The sequence below is a fragment of the Coffea arabica genome, chromosome 4e (genome assembly GCF_036785885.1).
Source record: "Coffea arabica cultivar ET-39 chromosome 4e, Coffea Arabica ET-39 HiFi, whole genome shotgun sequence".
Classification (NCBI taxonomy): Eukaryota; Viridiplantae; Streptophyta; class Magnoliopsida; order Gentianales; family Rubiaceae; genus Coffea; species Coffea arabica.
This window is the reverse complement of record NC_092317.1, coordinates 3,048,200-3,066,517: the sequence shown is the minus strand read 5'-3', so window position 1 is coordinate 3,066,517 and position 18,318 is coordinate 3,048,200. Positions and strand designations below refer to the sequence as shown.

The following is an 18,318-nucleotide window of genomic DNA, read 5'->3' as shown; positions in this document are numbered from 1 at the left end:
TTCACATTGATCAAATTTGGTCCCTATTTAGGTTTTCTACTAGTTTTTTATCGAAATTCACCATGTGTCTTGCACGTGATTATATTTTAAGGGTAAAATTGTCTAATCAGATTTATATAATTTGATTCATAATCCCTCATATTTTATAAAATAAATTTTTTCGTCCCTTACATTTCACAAAATGAATTTTTTCATCTTTCATATTTTTCAAAATGAATTTTTTCATCTTTTATTGATCATGTATGTGAATAATTTTTTTTAAATCCATGTATATATCTATTTGATTTTACCTGAACAGTACGAATAGCATGTGAAATCAAATAGAGATATATTACATACTATTCGTACTGCTCAAGTGAAATCAAATAGATATATATATATATATATGAGTTTAAAAAAATTGTTAGTTTTTCACTTATATTCATTTTCTTTTACTCGAAATGTGAAAATAAAGAAGACATTTAATCCTAAATATTATCGAGTGTTTATATCGAATTAAATTTTGATAGAAAAAGTAAACAAAAGAAAAGTATGACAAAAAGAAATAAGTGATTGGCACTTTCAAATTTTAAGACAATCACAAGGTAAGTAATTCAACTGTTGGTCTTAAAAGTGTCGAATAGAAATTTCAAATTTTAACTGAAATTTGTTAGCACAATTATAGAATTCGAGTTAGGACCCGTTAATTGGATGACCTTATTATACAATTCAATAAATAAATTATTAGCAAAAGAGAAAGATCACAAATATTGAATAGGTTCAAATGGTGAAACTATATAAATATATACATGGGTTTCAAACAAAATCATTAGTTTTAAACCCCTATATATATATATATATCTATTGAATAGTATGTGTATAACTACAATTAGCATGTTTAGATGAAATTCAATAGAGATAAATTACATGTTATTCATACTGTTCAGATAAAATCAAATAGATATATACGTGAATTTATAGAAAAAAACTATTCGTACACATGATCAATGAGGGATGAAAAAATTCATTTTGAAATGTGAGGAACGAAACAATTCATTTTGTAAAATGTTAAGAACGAAAAAATTTATTTTGTGAAATGTGAGAGATTATGAATCAGATTATGTAAAAATTTGATTTGACAATTTTACCCTTAAAAAATGATAATATGCAAGTCACGTGGTGGATTCCGGCAAAAAACTAGTCGGAAACCTAGGTAGAAACCAAATTTGGTCACTGTGAATTTGTAAGGGACGTAAAATTACACTTTTAAAAGTGAGGGACGAAAAAAGTCATTTTGTAAAATGTGAGGGACGTTTTGAACGATTTTTCCTAAAAATATCAGTTAATTTATTGATTTTTTTTGGGATACTTTTAAGGTCCAACGAAACCAAGGGCTTGTTTGGAAGTGAAGTTTTTGACCAAATTTTTTAGCTACTAGTTTTTTAACGACTTTTGCTACAGGAACCCTAAAAAACTTATCAACTTAGTTTTTTACTTACACACTTCAAAATAATACACAAAAAACTTTCCCTTCAACTTTTCTTCTTTTTCCTCCCCCACCCAACCGGCCACCACCTCCACCACCGCTTCCGGCGCCGGTAATTATTCCGGCCAACTTTTGCCAGCCTTTCTCTTTTTTTTTTTCTCTCCCTCCCCTCCCCCTTTGACCGATATGTTGGTTTTCAAAATCTCTTTTTTCTTTTTTTTTTGTTTCTCCCTCCCCCCTCCCCTCTTTCCCTCTGCTTTTCCCCGCCACCTTCCCCCTCCCGCAGCTTGGGGAGAAGGAAAAATGCAAAAAAAAAAAATAATAATCATTTCTGTTGCAGCAAAACTCAGGTGGCATCAGAGGGAGAGGGAGAGGGAGGGGTGGCGGGGGAGCTTTTGCAGGGGTGGGGGAAGGGGGTTGCGGGCAGAGGGAGAGGAAGGGGGAGCTTTTGCAGGGGTGGGGGAGGGGGTGACGGGGCAAAGGGGGAAGACGGGGCAAAGGGGGTGGCGGGGCAGAGGGCAAAGGCGCAGAGGGGGGTGGCGGTGGAGGAGGTGCTGGTGGAGGAGCAGGTGGTGGTGCAGGAGGTGGGGCTGGTGGTGGAGTTAGGGGTGGAGCAGGCGGGAGAGTAGGAGGAGGGGCTGGTGGAGGCATTGGTGGTGTTGCCGGAGGTGGAGCAGGTGGAGGCGTGGGAGGAGGGGCTGGAGGAGGCCTTGGCAGAGGTGCTGGAGGTGGAGCAGGCTGCTGGGTTGTTGGGAGGTTGCTGCTGCGTTAGGTTGCTGCTGCGTTGCTGCTAGGAAGAAAAGAGGAAAGAAAAGAAAAGGGAAAGAAAGAAAAAGAAAAAGAAAAAGAAAGAAAAAAAAAGAAAAGGAAAAAAAAGTTTTTCCACCTTACCAAAACTTCTATAAAAAAAGTTTTTCATCTTAGAACTTCTACAAAATTTTTTCAAAAACTTCTACAGTGCACTACAGTAAAGTTTTAGACAAACTCCCAAAAAACTTAGGTTTCAAACAGGCCCCAAGTTCAGCATGGAACAAATTTGAATTCCGAGGACGTTTCCCATCAAATGTGGTACTCTTGAGTCTTGAGTGTTACTTGAAAAATACTGTGATATATTCAGTTCGAGTTGATCGCAAAATAAACTACTCCGGTTGGATTCGAGAGTTTTTCAAACATTAACTTTTCACCTACAAATCTAGTAACAGACCCCAAAAACCTCACCAAAAAACACTCCTCATATTTCAAATACAATTTATAAAAAATACACTCCTTAAGTGGAAGGAAATACTATATATTAATATAAAAAAAATATTATTTACACTTTCATTTTTATTAATTACATTATCATTATTATTTTAATCATATAATATGTGATAAAATAAATGGTGAAAGTGCAAACAATAAAAAATGGAGTACGAATAATATTTTTTTTAATAAAAAGCCTGTACAATTATCTTATTCACTCATATATGCACCTTTAACAGTACCTCTTTTTATATCTCGGCTATAGGATTTATTGAAATTATTGATTTTTAAAAATGTTGGGGGGTAACCTATAATTTTCAAGGAGTTTTTTTTTTTTGGCCGGACAAACAAACACTGGTTTGATTTTTGGGATAATTTCACAAACTTCTCCTGAGGTTTATAACAATTGCAGTCACCTCCTCTTAAATTTTAAAAATTATATATACCTCCCCTACTTTTACTATTTAGATAACTATATAGACCCAATGTACTACATTTCTCTTCAAAAATCCTAATATACCCTTGACATAACAACAAAGATAAAAAAGTTAGTTTAATCACATACATTTTCTTTTTCTAAAACCACTGCAAACTTGTCACCATACCAAGCCAATTGAGGAAACTATTATTTATAGCTTAGTCTCCATTTCAAGTGATTTTAACAATATTTGCGGCCTTAGAATCATTTTGCTGTCCAAACGCTTTCACTAAAAATTACGAGATCAAATATAATCCCACTTAAAAAATCTAAAAGCCTGCCTACAATTTTCTCAACCTACTAGCAATAGCTAATCTAGCTCATCACCACCTATATGGATACTAGGAGCAATGCCACCGTGACCCAAAGAATAACCCATTATTACTCCATAATCTCTATTAGAGACTAATTCTATCTCCATAAAAAACCAATGTTCACAGTAGCAAATCAAAAACAGAAAGATGCATTTTTCATTTTTGTTTTTCATTTTTTTGGCAACAAATGCAGTTATGGATATCTATTAATTTTTTTTTATATATTTCTAATAAATTTTTTTGAATAAATAGACACAACAATATACCAATCATTCGGTCTCTCTTACTTTCAACAGTTTCAAATTTATTCTTTATATTTGCCATCCTCTCCTTATTTAATTTGATAATGAAGAAATTTTTTTTTCTGTTCTTTGCTTTCTATTGAATCAGCATTTGCTAATATTTGCAATAGAATGTGAAGAAATAAAGGACTTAAGTAATAAAATAAGAAGACGAGAGACAGCAGAACTTGGAATGGATATTGGAAATGAGAGGGATAGTGATGAGCATGGTGGTTATGAATCTAGTGATACATAATATGAGACTAGGTGGTAACACCGCGCCTTGCGCGGTGGTATACATGCCCAGTTAATGTTAGCTAGTAATATTTGTGAGACTGAAGAATAGGGGTAAAAAAAGGAGCTATATTATACAGGAATAAAAGTGAAAAAGCAGTTGCACTGGAAAGAAGTCGTAATTATACAGACGTTGTAAAAATGTAAAAAATTCTTTTTCTGGTGAATGAATAGAACATTTAAGGTGTTTAATTAAAACAATAACTTACTTACTATTTCAAGCAGGTGCTTAGAATCTAATATTTGAGAATCCTTATCTTGGGCAAACCTTTAATCACCTATAAACAGGAAAACCATTTATAAGATCTAGTGAATCAGAAACAATTAATCAATAAAAGATTGCCGAAAATACTTGATTTAATATCCACTTAAGGCTAGTAAAACAAATATTCAAAAGGTTTCAACAAGAGACAATTTTCTGTGCTAAAAGACATAAAATTCAACACAAAGCATTCAAAAGAGTAGCATCCCAAGATCTTTTGTAACGTAAAATTTTGGCCAATGACCAACTTGGCACAGAATTCCTAGAGAAGAAATTCATTAGTTCTTCAAGTGTTGGAAACCCAGTGAAGGAAAAAGAAACGGAAGAACCGAAGCAAAAAGAAAGACATTTTGAAGATGAAGAAATATATTTTAAACAAGTAAATCTTTTTAGTTACCATATACATTGCTTTTTTTGAGAAGATCAACAAAATACCTGCGTGAAAGACGCCAAAAAATGATTAAAAAGAAAATTTGAATGAGTTTGAAAAGAGCAAAGGCCAAAGAAAATAACCAAAGAGAAAGCATACCAGGTCTGAAGAGAGCAATTTAAAGGAAAAAATTAAATCAGAATGATATAACAAAACTTACGTTTTCCCTCACCAGTTGTTTTTCACGGGTGGCCATTTTTGCTTCCAGCTCCAGAAGAAATCCAAGAAAGGCGAAAGCTTAGGTTAAGCTGAATAAACAAAAGGTCATTTTCTTCAACAAATTATAGGCACATAAGTAGGTGAGGCAAATCATTTTCACCATCTGATTTAAATAAAAAAAGAAAGGCAATCTGTTCCAATACAAATCTACAGCGTTGTTGGTCCTGTGCAAAAAATCTGTAAACCAGTTGACATCAAAGAATCTTCCTGGCGCTAAAACAATTGGCTTGTTTGCTACATCCTTGTAGATTTCTAGTACTTTGTTGTGTAGTACGATTGTATTAGAAGCATACTGATCAGGTGCAACTCTTGTCCCAACTTCACCGCCGGATAGTTCATTCCCTGGCCAAAATAGATGATGAAAAATTACCATCCGAAACTAATCTCAAGCTATCTAAATCATTTGAAAAAACTATATAAAAACAGAGAAGAAGCATTTCTGCAGCAGGCTAACCATAGAAACGTAAATGATATTACCAAGTTCCCAGCCATATATGTTGTAGCCCTTTTCAACAATGTAATGAATAAAAGCTTCACCATTTGAGGAATCCCAAGCTCCAACTATTGAACCATCGGACCTTATTCTCTTCCCATTCAGAGCATTCAAACCAAATATAATTTCAGCCCAGGAATGAAGACAATGATTCATTAATTTCAGATCGATGAGAATAATGATAAATAATTACCAGTCTAACTAACCAAGGTGGTGCTTCTTATGTACCCAGATTTCTTGAAAAAGGAGTTTAATTCATCCCATCAAGACGAAGGAAGGCACCCTTGAGTGAAGCCAAACAACTCTGGGGAATTCTTAACAAATGAATGGCAGCATTGATTACTCTGAGTTTGATATATGACATTATCTTGCAGGGTGCCCCCAAGTCTAATCTTTAATGGCGAAAAAGCTGCAAAATTAGGGGAAGATAGCAACTTGAGCTCCCATAACGGGACTATAACGTTAGAATGCCATTTTTAGTAATCAAGAACGCTAGAAAAAGTTAATACCTTTTACTGCATTTAATAAAATTATGTTGTTAAGATCCTGCAAATAAAACAAGAAACAGATCAAACCAGTCCATTAAACACTAATTTTTTAATTCAAATTGGTCACACATATAATAGCCCAGAATGATTTTGGACAATTTGAAATTCGATAACATCTCTCTCAGAACACAATCAAGATCTTTTGGACTTTAATCAAAAGGCAAACAAAACAGAGCATAAATGATAAGCGACAAGTATTGTCTTCTTCCCCTTTTACAACTTCATTGCTGAAAGCATCAGAGTGGAATTCGCAGCCATCAAAAAACTTTTCTGACACACCATCTAAAGCATAAAAATCACATCTTTTTAACCGGAAATGAATTTGAAGCTGAAATATACAGCTCAAACAAGCCATCATCCCCTTGTTATAAAAGACGGCATTGGTTCAGGTGGATAAATCCATCAACAACTTCAGCATACCAACGTAGTAAGCTTGCAGGTAACATTAAAAAAGGCACACACACACACGCATTGACATAAACATGAGACACAAAATAGCTGCAAATGCAGGAAAATGGAAAGTACCAGAATGAGAAGGGAAGCATGGTCCCAGCTACAGGTTCCATAGTCACATTTCTCAGGTGGCTACCAATCCAAGGTGGCACAAATGAAATCGTCATCTATTTCTCCAATGGCACTAATCCCATCTACAAATACAAAGCCTTGGGATGTTCCAGTGTCTTTTACAATCTCAGAGTACACGAAAATGGAGCTATAACTAAACAAAGACAACCATATCCACAATCCCACGTAGTACACAACTAAATAACCCATCTTTATATCTTGAAGCTAATCTTCAAGATCTATCCCCCAGAAGAAAATGCTTAGCTGGAATGCTACAATTTTTACTCCATTGCAGGGCTCGCTGGGAAGTTTATGATAGCAAAAGAGAGGATACCAATTAGCAAAGATAGATGGTATTAAGCGGAGGTGACATTAGATGAGTCATAAATGCCTAAGATAGCAAATTTACAGGTAATTTAGACTAAAGGCCCCAATTTTTTTTGGGACTGAGGCTATTTAAATCGAAGGTACAAGAAAAATTCAAGATTTAAAGCTTGGGCTCTGAGTAAGAAATTTGAGGCATTTCTAATTGGACAAATCAGTTGGGCTGGAGCAGCAAATTTCTCTGACTTCCGATAAGTCTAAGATTTGGCTGCAACTCCAGCACTATTCTCAGTTTCCTGATTTCAATAATTACCTCGCTTTCATTTTCGCTCGAGCTCGGGTGTTCTATTTTCTCTCCTCTTTCTGCCTCTCTTGCTTTCCTTATAGTATCTATTTATTTTGAGCACTCAAGCAACACTTCTTATCCTTCTTGTAGCAATCTCGGCCGACGAAAAATACCAAAAATACCATAAAAAATGAAGAAAATGAAGAAAAACCTGAAGCCAACAGCATCAAACTATTCTTTCCTTTTCTCCTCCTGGACGATTGCTCTTCAAGATGCATGAATCAGATCAAGCTAGGCAATAAGACAAGGAGACAAAACATTAATAAATTTTTTATTTCCCTTCTTAAAGTGCAACGAAGTTTTATTGTGGAAAAAAGAAAAAAACAGAACAGTTATGGCAAGAAAGTAAGGAAAAAATTATGCATAAGAGGAAAAAAAGAGGAAGTAAAACTGAGAGAAAAAATAAAACCCATTCCTCTCCTTAAAGGGCGACAAAGATTTCCTGCGAAAAAAAAGGAACAAAACGGTTATGACAAGAAGGGTTAAAATAAGGAAGAAATATGGACAAGGGAAAAAAAGGATAATAAAACCGAGGGGGAAAACAAACCTCGTGAGTACATGATTCTCACCTTCCAACACATGAGGGAAAAAAATTAGGGAGAATAAGAGGAGTTCTATTCTCGGACAAAAACCTAAGCAAGCAAAATTGATTAAATTAGATCAGATCAAGGAATGTTTATAGCACAAGAACACTATGGCTCAACTGATTTTTTCAGCATCTATTCTCCTGTAACAAAAGGGAGATGGAAGAAGAGAAGAGAACAGGAAAGTTGAATTTGATGGGGATCTCTTCAGATATCTCATTGACCAAATCTTCGGGAATGCACAATGTATGAGAGAGAGGCTAAAGAATGTATGGGACTGAGTGGTCATCTCAAGTCCATCGCTTCAAGGAAGCAGTTTGGAGTGGGTCTGCAGCGGGCAGGGTTGGTGGAGCAGTTCACTGACTTCCACCGAAAACGTCGACACCAAACGGAAGGAATGACGAAGGGAAAAACGGAAGGAAAGGCGAAGGGCAAAAAAATCACTTGCAACGAAGCCAAACTCGCCACCAATCACCTCGCGCCACGTCACCATCAAGCCAATCCCGTCTCGCCACGCGGAGGACGACCACGTCCGACGTGGACACCGGGCTTCCGCCCTTAGTCTATATGGTTAATGAAGGAGAGGAGTTAGAGAGAGAGGTGAAAGGAGGCGACTGTAGATTATAAGACAACTGGGAATGTTTTGCTGGTCGTAGTGATATGGTATTTTTCTTTATGAATCAACTAATTAAGTAAAGGAAATTCTAGTAATTTTGTTGCACCTAGGGAGGTCAATGTAATTATATAAACTTAAGGGGAGCTGAGGGAAATTGTTTCTGAAATTATCCCTTGATTTTTCAAGGGGACAAAGGGTTTTTTATACAACAGTAGCTTTTTAAAGGTTCGGGGGATGCAGTAATTCCAATTTATTACAAAAATTTCCATCCATCTTGTACCAGATAGCCTGTTCGATTCCTGGTTCCGAAATTGGCGGTTCCTCTGCTATTGCCGCTGCACGTGGGACATTTCTCCATTAGTAAGCCTACTACTCTTTTATCTTTGTATTTGCAAACCCTTTCCATCTTTAATGGAATTGAGATTATAATTCTATTACTACTACCTACGTTTCCATGTTTTCGGTATAATCGGCTATCAATTAAATGGTATAATGAATCCATGCTTCTTGTTATCTTTGTCTCTTTCGTAATTGTTTTTCTGTGGCTTTTCGCTTCTCGGATTGATATTGTTTGTCTTGGATAATTCCATGGCTTTCGGATAATATGTCAGTCAAGAATTTTTCTTCTTCTTCCTTTTTCCCGTGTAGTTAGGACCCATCAGGCTTTTAAGATTTGGGTAAAGATTTAATCTTTATTCGGGTTAAAAAGCTGTTTAAGGCAGTTGTGCGGTGCGGATAACTATGCAGCTGTTAATAGAAATAGGATTGGTAATAACAAATTTCAAGGGGCGCGTATTTACCAATGGAAAGGCCTTTCTAACCTGCATTTTTATGTTATCTGTGCAGCTGAGGCATTTAGGGGGATATATATCAGCTCTACCATTATGTCAAGGTCATTGGCGGGTTTACTGAGGAGGAGCATTGCGGCCTTTCCAGCTGCTCAATCCTCTGCTATTGTAAGAGTGGATGCAATTCTTCTATCTTGTAATATGATTTGCTCAAAAGTCATGTGACGTTGTGTTATAGGTATAACCAAGTTTAAGTGCACAAGCACATATACTAAGTATAAAGCGGTTACTGAAAGATTCTACTGTGGTTTAGTTACTCCTAGAAGAGAGTTGGTTCTGTTGTTTCACCTTACTTAGCATTTCTTGGCCTTCTTTGGTATCCGGGTGTTGATTGTTTATTTATCCAGGATAAGGGTAGCTGGTAATTGAATATTCTTTGAGATTGGCCCAACCATTTTTCTTGTAAATTCTTCACGCAGATGATCTCCCATGGTATCTGCTCTAATGCTCCTTTTTGGAAAAGCCCGCTATTAGTATTTTACCTGAATATATTATTTGGAAACGCAATGGAATCTATCTTGTCAGATTGTCCATTCTGTTGACCGCAAATGCTAAGTTGTACTTTTTGGAAAGAGGGGGTTAAGTTGTGAAGTACTGATGGCAATAAGACCCTGCATACCTTTGTAGTTCTGTCCCTTTTCATCATTGAAATGTGTGTTCTTAATTGTTGATGAATATAGGTGTTTTCTTTTCAAAGAACTGTTGCCTTCATTTGTCTTTTTTTTTTCCCATTTTGGTGGGTTCTATGCAACTAAAAAACTGCGTTTTGTCTTGGTTAGGCTTCTGGATGCTTTTATCGAAGTGCAACCTGCTATTCAACTACTGTGCCACATGATCCTGATACACACGAAGACTTCATACCCACTAGTAAGCTTGAGGGTTCTGGACTTTCACTGAATAAGATTGTTGAACAGGTGAATACCCTATAGCAGTTTTGGCACCATAATTTTACATTGAATGTCTGCTTTCTCTTAGATTTACTTCATGATATCTTTCTTCTAACCTGCCACAAAAGTTTTTTGTTAGATTTTGTCGGCAATATACGCATTTGTAGACGAGTATACTCACAAGCTATATAATACACATCCATTAAAAATGCTGATTTATAAGCTTTTAATGTAGGATGTCAACGAGAACCCTGTGATGATTTACATGAAAGGAGTCCCAGATCTTCCTCGTTGCGGATTCAGCTCATTAGCAGTGAGGGTGCTGCAAGAATACAGTATGTTTGCACACATTCCATTTCCTTATCTGAAATATTCAAGTCAAAATTTGTTAATCGATCATGAATGCATCTCAGGTTAAAAGACACTGTTACCTTTTAATTGTGTATTTGAAATAAAAAGATTTTGGCTTTGAGAGTGGCCTACAATGTTGATAATTGCAAATAGTTATTCTGGGGAAGCCTTGCACATGTCTTTTCAAGTAAGATTTGAAAGTTTTATCTTGTTAGTTCAGTCTCTTATAGAGATAAGCACTAACTTTGAAGCAAAATATTGTATCATAAATGTGAGAAAGTAGACAATCGTAAACCACAAAATGATGGAAGTATGGTACGTAGCGAGTATGCTTGTTTTATATCCTGTGCCAAGTGTAACTAGTTCAAGCATGTTGTTTTAGAATTATATATACTTTTATTTCTGTGTAAAGACTTTTATTTTTTTTATGGCATTCTAGCAATAAATTAGGCACTTGCAGGTGTACCTATAAGCGCCCGAAATATACTGGAAGACCCTGAGCTGAAGAATGCTGTGAAAGCCTTCAGGTATTGTTATATGGGTGATACAATTTCTCTTTTTTGTCGGCCAAATGGCTTTTGTAATATTGCATGTTATCTTTCCCAGAAGTTATTCTTATCTTTCTGTTTGTGCTACTGAATAAGTTATTCTTGAAGCTGAAGCTGAGTTATAATCATGTCTTGCAGAAGTGTGCATTGAAATGTTCAATGTTCTGCACACAATTTCGCATTGATCTTCCATGATCATTATTATTAATTCCTGGCTGCTTAGACGAATAACATTGTCTGCATATTGATCCATCTGAGGAAACCCCCCCCCCCCAACCCCCCCCCCCCCCCCTCTGAAAAGTGATTGCCTTGGAGCTCATTTTTAGTAGGAAGTATGCTATGACTGAGGTGTGTGATGGAGGTAGCATGGGGTGCATGGTTAAGTATTCCAAATAATAAGATAACCATCTCAAATTGCTTAGGATGCTATAATTATTTCTGTACATCTCTTTGCAACATAAATCTGTTGTAAAACTGTAAATTTGATGTGGACACTAGGTTTAAATGAACTTTCGGAGGCTTTTCTCTGACAACCTGAAACCTATTGATTATGACTTTCTTTTTAGACCTTCAGCAACTGCTGCCAGACCATGGTCTTTGATTGTGTCATTTTGAATCTACAGGTTTTTGTAATATTTGAATAATGTTGGTTTCAAAGCATCACTTGGATAAGCTGTGGTTTACCTTATACCTCTTTTAGTCTCTAATCAGTTAGTATGCTTGTTTATCTGTAATAGAAAGTGAATACATAGAAGAATGAGATGTAGCTGGATTTTAAGGCGGAAATACTGACCAGAGAATGCTTTATTTTTATCTTTGGTGCAGCAACTGGCCTACATTCCCTCAAATATTCATTCACGGGGAGTTCATTGGAGGATCAGATATCATCCTTAATATGCACCAGGTACTTTTTGACTGTATCAATCATCTTTGTTTGGATTTGTGGGTTGTAAAATACTTAAGAACTCCTATTTGTTATGCAGACTGGTGAGCTTAGAGAAAAGCTGAAAGATACCTCTGATGGACAAGAGAAAGTGGAATAAGTTACATTGCAGAAGTCGTAGAAATTTTCTTTAGTGGGTCGGCAGACAATTTCAAGCATTGATTGAAAGTATAACAGAATAGAGCCGTTGCATTGGCTCTACTTAAATTTTAGAATGTGATTCCTTCGTATGGCACTAGCTGATGCAATAGGACTAGTTTCTGGTGTTTTGGTGGAATTGCTTTTCAGGAAGTCTGTCTGGTTGTGGTCTGACTTTGTTTGCATGGGCGAGTGATTTTTAGTTGGCAATAATTTTCCCTCTATAAATTTAGTAATCCTTATCTATAAAACAAAAACTTTTGTATTTCTTGGACGACTAGGTTGCAAAGTGAGTGAAAAATCATGTCTAGATTTTCAAGAGCTCTGGGAATTAGAAGAAAATGCGGTGTGGATTCATTGATTGCGCAAATACCTGTGTGTTTCTAATGGTTGAAGATGATATCTTCTACCCTTGAACTCATCATGCAAAGAATAAATTTTTGCCATTACCACCAACTATGAAAAACCAGTTATATAAATGAAACTTAATTGCGATTTACCCCTTAAGACATGGTCCAATGCCTAGTGTCTCCTGAATTATGAACTATGTGGTATGTGACCACATTATAAAAGTAGAACTATGATAGAGGGTGCGAATCACCTTAATGAGGTCGACAGTTGTGTAACAAAAGAGCTACATTCCTACCCTAGGTTTAAAACAAAAAAAAAAAAAAAAAAAACCTTTTTAAGAACTCAGCATGGACAAATGCTTTTAATTTGGTGAAGACCGAAGACATTAACGACACTCACTTGATAAAGTATGCACTTGGAGCTCCAAAGCTAAGCTTTAAGTAATATCATTTACTTGAAAAAATGGCAGTACATTTTAATTTTAGAAGAAAAAAAATCAGCGTCATTATCTCCCCGATGATTTCCTACTGCTGATCAACACGGGTTCTACAATGGCAACTTCGTACTATTTCACAAGTTCTTCATTGAGTCCAGGTTGGTAAATAATTCACCACATTTTGTGGTGGAGCAGCTATATTAATTACCAAAAACGAATACATTCCTTGCCTAATCAACGACAATGCATAACCACGTATCTTCCTGAGAAACGTGCCACAATGCCAATAAAATGATCATCATCTCTTGTGGCTTGTGGAACACAAATACTGAAGCATATACTCGTTTGATGAGCATGTATCGGCTAAATCCTGATGTGATCGAGTGATAGCCTTCTGCAAGGATTTTAGAGCAGGGAGCAAATTTCTGGAATTATGCTGGATAGAGGGACCATGGACTCTGCACAGCTCCTGTGAAGCAAAAAATTAATCAACAGCCCATTGCAAGAGATCTAAAGACATGCTTGAAGGATGTTGCTCGTGTAAAAAAAAAAAAAAATGGACAGAACAACTAAAGTCGCAAAATTACCTGACACCATCGAAGAAGAAACTCCAAATGTGGACAGTTTTCAAGAAGATGTGCTAGTGCCTCTAATAATCTCTGTAGATGTTTGAAAGGGACCGATGAAGCAACAGCTGGTACCTCAGCTGGACTGACAGCAATAATACATTTCTTAATTAGTGCATCTTCATTCAACCGTAAGCTGAGGATTAAAGCCCTTTTTGGCTGACCATCATTCAATGCAGCATCGACCGCCTATAGGACACCATTAGAGAATGCGAATGCGGTCATACTTTTGACTCCTCTTACAATTTTATTGCATTAAATCCAATATAATTTACTTGATAAACAAAATGCTGAAAGAATTATTTCTTACTTCAGGTGTGACGTCAATGTCAAGATCGGTGGGATCAAATACAAAAGAATCATCCATAGAATAGACCAAAACTCCTTCTGTTGTTGCAGCTGCCCAATTCCGGCCAGTTGGTGCAATTCTCAGGCATTTTGTTCGAATAATGGGCCTTCCATGATTAGGCATTGATCCTGGCAAATCATATGCCAACTTACTTTGTGTTTGCTTATCCACACCTTCTTCTGTATCACTATTATCATCATCGATCAATTCCAGTGGGCCGGCTTCTGTCATATTCTTTGAGTTTAAGAAATCAAGAACTCCATCAAGGGAGAGATTATGGGTTATTTGGAATCTGCGAAGTAACACCTACAAATTTGCAATATTCATACAAGGAATCAAGAGTAGACACAAAAAAACAACTTGAAAACATCATAATTGCTCATACGTGTGTGTCTCAGTGTGTGTGCATTTGAATGAAATAAGTGGCAGAGGAGGATTGTAAATATGCCTCATCAAGGAAAACTGCAATGTCCAGCTCCATGAAAATCCCCCTTTGACTTGAAACTCAAATGAATTAGTTCGCCAAACCACCTTATCTTTATTTCTAACTATTTCACTAACAAAAGATCTTTGTAATAATATTTGTTATGTGGTTATGATTTGATCCAAGATACTAAAACTGAATTCATTAGCATATGCCAAATGAGGCACCTAGAGTTTACAAAGTCAAAGAAATTCTTGTTTTGGGACTGAAACGGTGACAAAGATTTGATACCAATCATTTCAATGATATATTAGGAGAGACACAAGATTATGCAGGCAAAAGAAAGGTTCAAGCTAAAGGTTAGGCCAAGTTCATCAGCTTCCTTATCCTGCTGGATATTCAAGAAAACCAGAGAACTACTTATGCATATGTACACATTTGACATTCAAAATTGTTGAACATATCATTCACGTCAGTAATTCATTCAAAAAAGAAATGGAAGAATGAAGAAAACCATATCTATGAACTTACTCTAGCTCCTACTAGCGGAAAGCAGGCAGGTCAAGAAAAAAGTAAAGTTAGCCTAGCAATCTGAGCCCTCAGGCCTCAGGACAAAGAACGCTAAAAACTAGCATCAAAGTGGGATAGCAGCATCAGATTTAATAAATCATAACCATGCGTAAATTTGTGGTATACTGAATTTCTATGCATAAAAAAGAAAGCAAACTAACCTGATCAGCGACATCATACATACATATGTATTTACTACTCCCACCAGCTAATATGTAGCTCCCATCAGCAGAATAACACAAGGTGGTAAAGCATTTTCCAGTCGTTGAATTAGCAGCCGATCTGCGATCAGTCATTAGACGTCCTCCTGCAATATCTCTACGGCCCTCGATGGTATACATTAGCAAGCCCTCAAGTGGGTCCCAAAAATGGATTAGCCCATCTAAAGTACTACAAGCCAATTGCTTTCCATCTGGGCGATAAACAAGAGTGAGGACATCATGTGTGTGTGAAAAAGTTTCAACTGCACCTTTCCCTTCAAAAACATCCCACAAGCGAACAGTTTTGTCCCATGAAGAGGAAGCTAAGATAGCCTACAAGGTGAAAAGAAAACTTAAACTAACTTCACAGAATAAGAACAAACATACAATTACCTGGCAACTGCCAAGGTACAATGTCCACAGGAAACATGTCACATTCTCAACTTACATTTGTAGGAGAAAACATCAACCCGTGAACAGGACCTTCATGACCGCTGAGAACGTCCAACAACCTTCCTGTCTTCATTGACCAAACATATATCTAGAACATAATAGTTTAAGAAAAGTTTGTGAGAAACAAACAATAATGCTTTTGGCCATGTCAATATCCAACTAGAATTCATCGGACCTCAAAAGAATCAAGAGTTCCAGCACAAATCACTTCACCGCTCTGATCAGCTGCTAAAGAAACAAACTGTTTAGAAGTAGGAGTAATGAATGTTCTAAAGTTTCTATACCGAAACAAATCCCACGCACGAACAGTCCCATCCAACGACGCACTCAAAAGACAGTGGTTACTAGCCATGAAATGAAGTGCAGTAACTGCATTGGTGTGCTCAGAGAATGTAACGAAACAGCAGCCAGATGAAACAGTCCATACCTGTAAGGCAAAGAAATAAATCTCATGATTCAGCTTGAGGCCAAATTAACAACAACTAAGTGTAATTGCAAAAATTTTCAGGCTGAAGTGAACATGTCATGACAAGACAAACTGCTTAAGATCACTATTATAAAGACAAATCTGCATTGAGCTACATCTTGCAGGACTGTGAAACATGCATTCTACTTCATGAGTTATACTCTGCATAATAAAATAAGAAAAAAATTTGAGACTCATTTTATAAGTTTGTCATTGTATTTTGCAGGGAAGGTTATTTCCTACAAGAAGAAAATATTAATTGAGCCAATCTACAATTGACTAGCGAATAAAGCAAGTGCTTTCAGCAGATGAAGAAAGTCAGGACTCTAACCACGAAAAGGCAGGTCTGATTTCTTTCACATACCTTGACTTTATTATCGTCGGCCCCTGTAGCCAAAAGCTGGGAATCTGGAGAATATGCTAGGCAATTCACATCAAAGTAATGCCCTTGCTGCTTCAGTATGTAACTCTCTGATTTCCACTCCCAAACAAGCAACTGACCAAGCTTTGCACACCCAAATGTCAACCAGTTCCCCAGATCATTAAAAACAGCGGTCGTGATTTTCTCTCTTGATATTGACAATAAGTGAATGCAGACAAAATCAGGCATCTGATAAAGGCCAAAAACTCCATTTGAGAAACCCACAACCAACATATTAAGTCCCGTATGATAATCACAAGCAGTTAACTTTGCTGGCGCTTGCATAAAATAGTCCTTCTTCATCAGTTCCCATTTCAGCCTATGCAACAAGAAGTCACTCTCGTCATCCAAAGTTCCATTTTTACCATCAAAATCCTTCCTTTTTTTCACTGTGAGATTACCATCAAAATTCTGCTCCGGTGTACCTGGAGACTCTGGCTCTGAAATTTCTTGAAGTCCTCCTCCATCAAATTTACCATCACCACCCCTATATCCCCAGCTAAATATCGCCCCATCGCGCGATATTGTATAAACCCTCAAAACTTTGTTAGTTTTCTTGTCAATTCCGAAAAAGCAGCCAACAATTGCATCTCTATGGCCCAAGAACAAAAATGGTTTACTGTAACTCTTTAGCTTTTTCAAGCAAAACAACCTAACTGTCAAGTCTTTGGAGCCAGCAAGTATAAAATTCGAGTCAGGGCTCCAATCCAGAGCAGTAATCTTGTCATTGCAATCAGCAAATGTTTTAACCAATTCAAAAGGGAAAAATTCTTTCCTAAACCCAGGGGAGCGCCAAATTTGCAGAAGCTTACCGGCAGCTACAGCAATGAGCTGGCCGTCAGGGCTGAATTTAGCGGTGGAGACAGGGTGTTTAAAAGTGATACGATGGAGAACAACGCGGCGGCGTAGGTTGATGAAGAGGCAGCGATTCTTCTCGTCAATGGCAAGGAGGAAGATGCCATCAGGTGAGGCAGCGATGCGGCGGAGATTGGTGGAGGATTGGCATGGTAGAGTTAGGGTTTCTGATTTACTGAGGTCGGTGACGGAGACTCGGTTACCGACCGGCGAAACAAGGAGTGTGTTGTTGACAACGACGACGTTGCCACCTCTGTATGGAGCTCCGAGGAGATTCTGGAACCTGTAATTCATAGTGCGGGTGTCTGACGGCGTGTTAGTGTGAGAGAGAGAGAGAGAGATAGGAAGACTGCAAAACCCCTGAAGGCAACCGTTGAGGATTTCTCTTAAACCCTAATGAAAAGCAAGGAAGAGGAGGGAGGTTCAAATGTTCGGTCGTCGGGTAATCGGCTTTCAATTTTTCGTTTCTTCCCCTCAATTTATGGTTAACTTTTTCCTTTAAATTAATTTTGGGAGTACTTAAAGAGTAATCCATATTGTCTTGGTAAGCTAGCCAACAAGAAGAGAGAGGTGAGTTAAACATTTTGGGTCAATTTTTGAACTTTCAATTTTGCACTTAAAAAAAATTAATTTTTATCCTAACCACCTAATCATATTTGCTAATATAATCTCCCAATAACTCTCTTAGATGTAGTAATTGTCGAATTAACTATAACTGTATTAAAGAAAAAATTACTAATAAATTGTAATTTTTTTCAAGAAGAATTTATATAAAATTTATTTTTGTAAAAACAAAATGAATATATTCATAAAAATCAATATAATTATTTCTAAACTACACACACATTGGGTGTGTCCTTAACACTGGTACTAATAAATTGCTTCAATTTTGAGAGTGAAAAAAGCTTTGTGAACATCATAAGTGGTGGCCTTTTTAATTTTTCTGCATACAACATTCTTCATCGTGGGATTGAAGACGTTGAAATAGATGT

At 36.7% G+C, this 18,318-nt stretch overlaps 2 protein-coding genes and 1 long non-coding RNA gene across 19 annotated transcripts; 1 reads left to right on the top strand and 2 right to left on the bottom strand.

The window, feature by feature from the left end:
- Nucleotides 1–4,157: 4,157 nt before the first annotated feature.
- LOC140005911 (uncharacterized) lies at nt 4,158–8,425 on the bottom strand. 16 transcript variants are annotated; one of them, XR_011813435.1, is made up of 10 exons: nt 7,808–7,945; nt 7,412–7,702; nt 6,552–6,891; nt 5,988–6,024; nt 5,672–5,887; nt 5,463–5,571; nt 5,129–5,327; nt 4,927–5,014; nt 4,734–4,771; nt 4,158–4,352 (listed from the first exon to the last, which is right to left on the bottom strand). It is a non-coding gene; the product is annotated as an uncharacterized lncRNA (long non-coding RNA). The 16 variants fall into 16 exon arrangements; XR_011813437.1 differs by having other exon boundaries at nt 4,939–5,014; XR_011813438.1 differs by lacking the exon at nt 4,734–4,771 and adding an exon at nt 8,289–8,425 and having other exon boundaries at nt 4,927–5,327; nt 7,808–7,892.
- Nucleotides 8,426–8,624: 199 nt separating this feature from the next.
- On the top strand, nt 8,625–12,449 carry LOC113742952 (monothiol glutaredoxin-S15, mitochondrial-like). 2 transcript variants are annotated; one of them, XM_027270981.2, is made up of 7 exons: nt 8,625–8,820; nt 9,307–9,416; nt 10,088–10,222; nt 10,431–10,530; nt 11,007–11,073; nt 11,920–11,998; nt 12,078–12,449. In XM_027270981.2, exons 2-7 carry the CDS (start codon nt 9,345–9,347, stop codon nt 12,135–12,137), a joined length of 513 nt encoding a protein of 170 aa, XP_027126782.1. In that variant the 5' UTR covers nt 8,625–8,820; nt 9,307–9,344; the 3' UTR covers nt 12,138–12,449. The 2 variants fall into 2 exon arrangements, with proteins under 2 accessions (XP_027126782.1, XP_071903261.1); XM_072047160.1 differs by lacking the exon at nt 8,625–8,820 and adding an exon at nt 8,857–8,947.
- A 499-nt stretch (nt 12,450–12,948) lies between these two features.
- On the bottom strand, nt 12,949–17,826 carry LOC113742902 (periodic tryptophan protein 2). Its single transcript, XM_027270918.2, has 7 exons — nt 16,415–17,826; nt 15,760–16,011; nt 15,580–15,672; nt 15,093–15,464; nt 13,899–14,243; nt 13,550–13,777; nt 12,949–13,431 (listed from the first exon to the last, which is right to left on the bottom strand). Exons 1-7 carry the CDS (start codon nt 17,618–17,620, stop codon nt 13,261–13,263), a joined length of 2,667 nt encoding a protein of 888 aa, XP_027126719.2. The 5' UTR covers nt 17,621–17,826; the 3' UTR covers nt 12,949–13,260.
- Between the last annotated feature and the right edge of the window lie 492 nt (nt 17,827–18,318).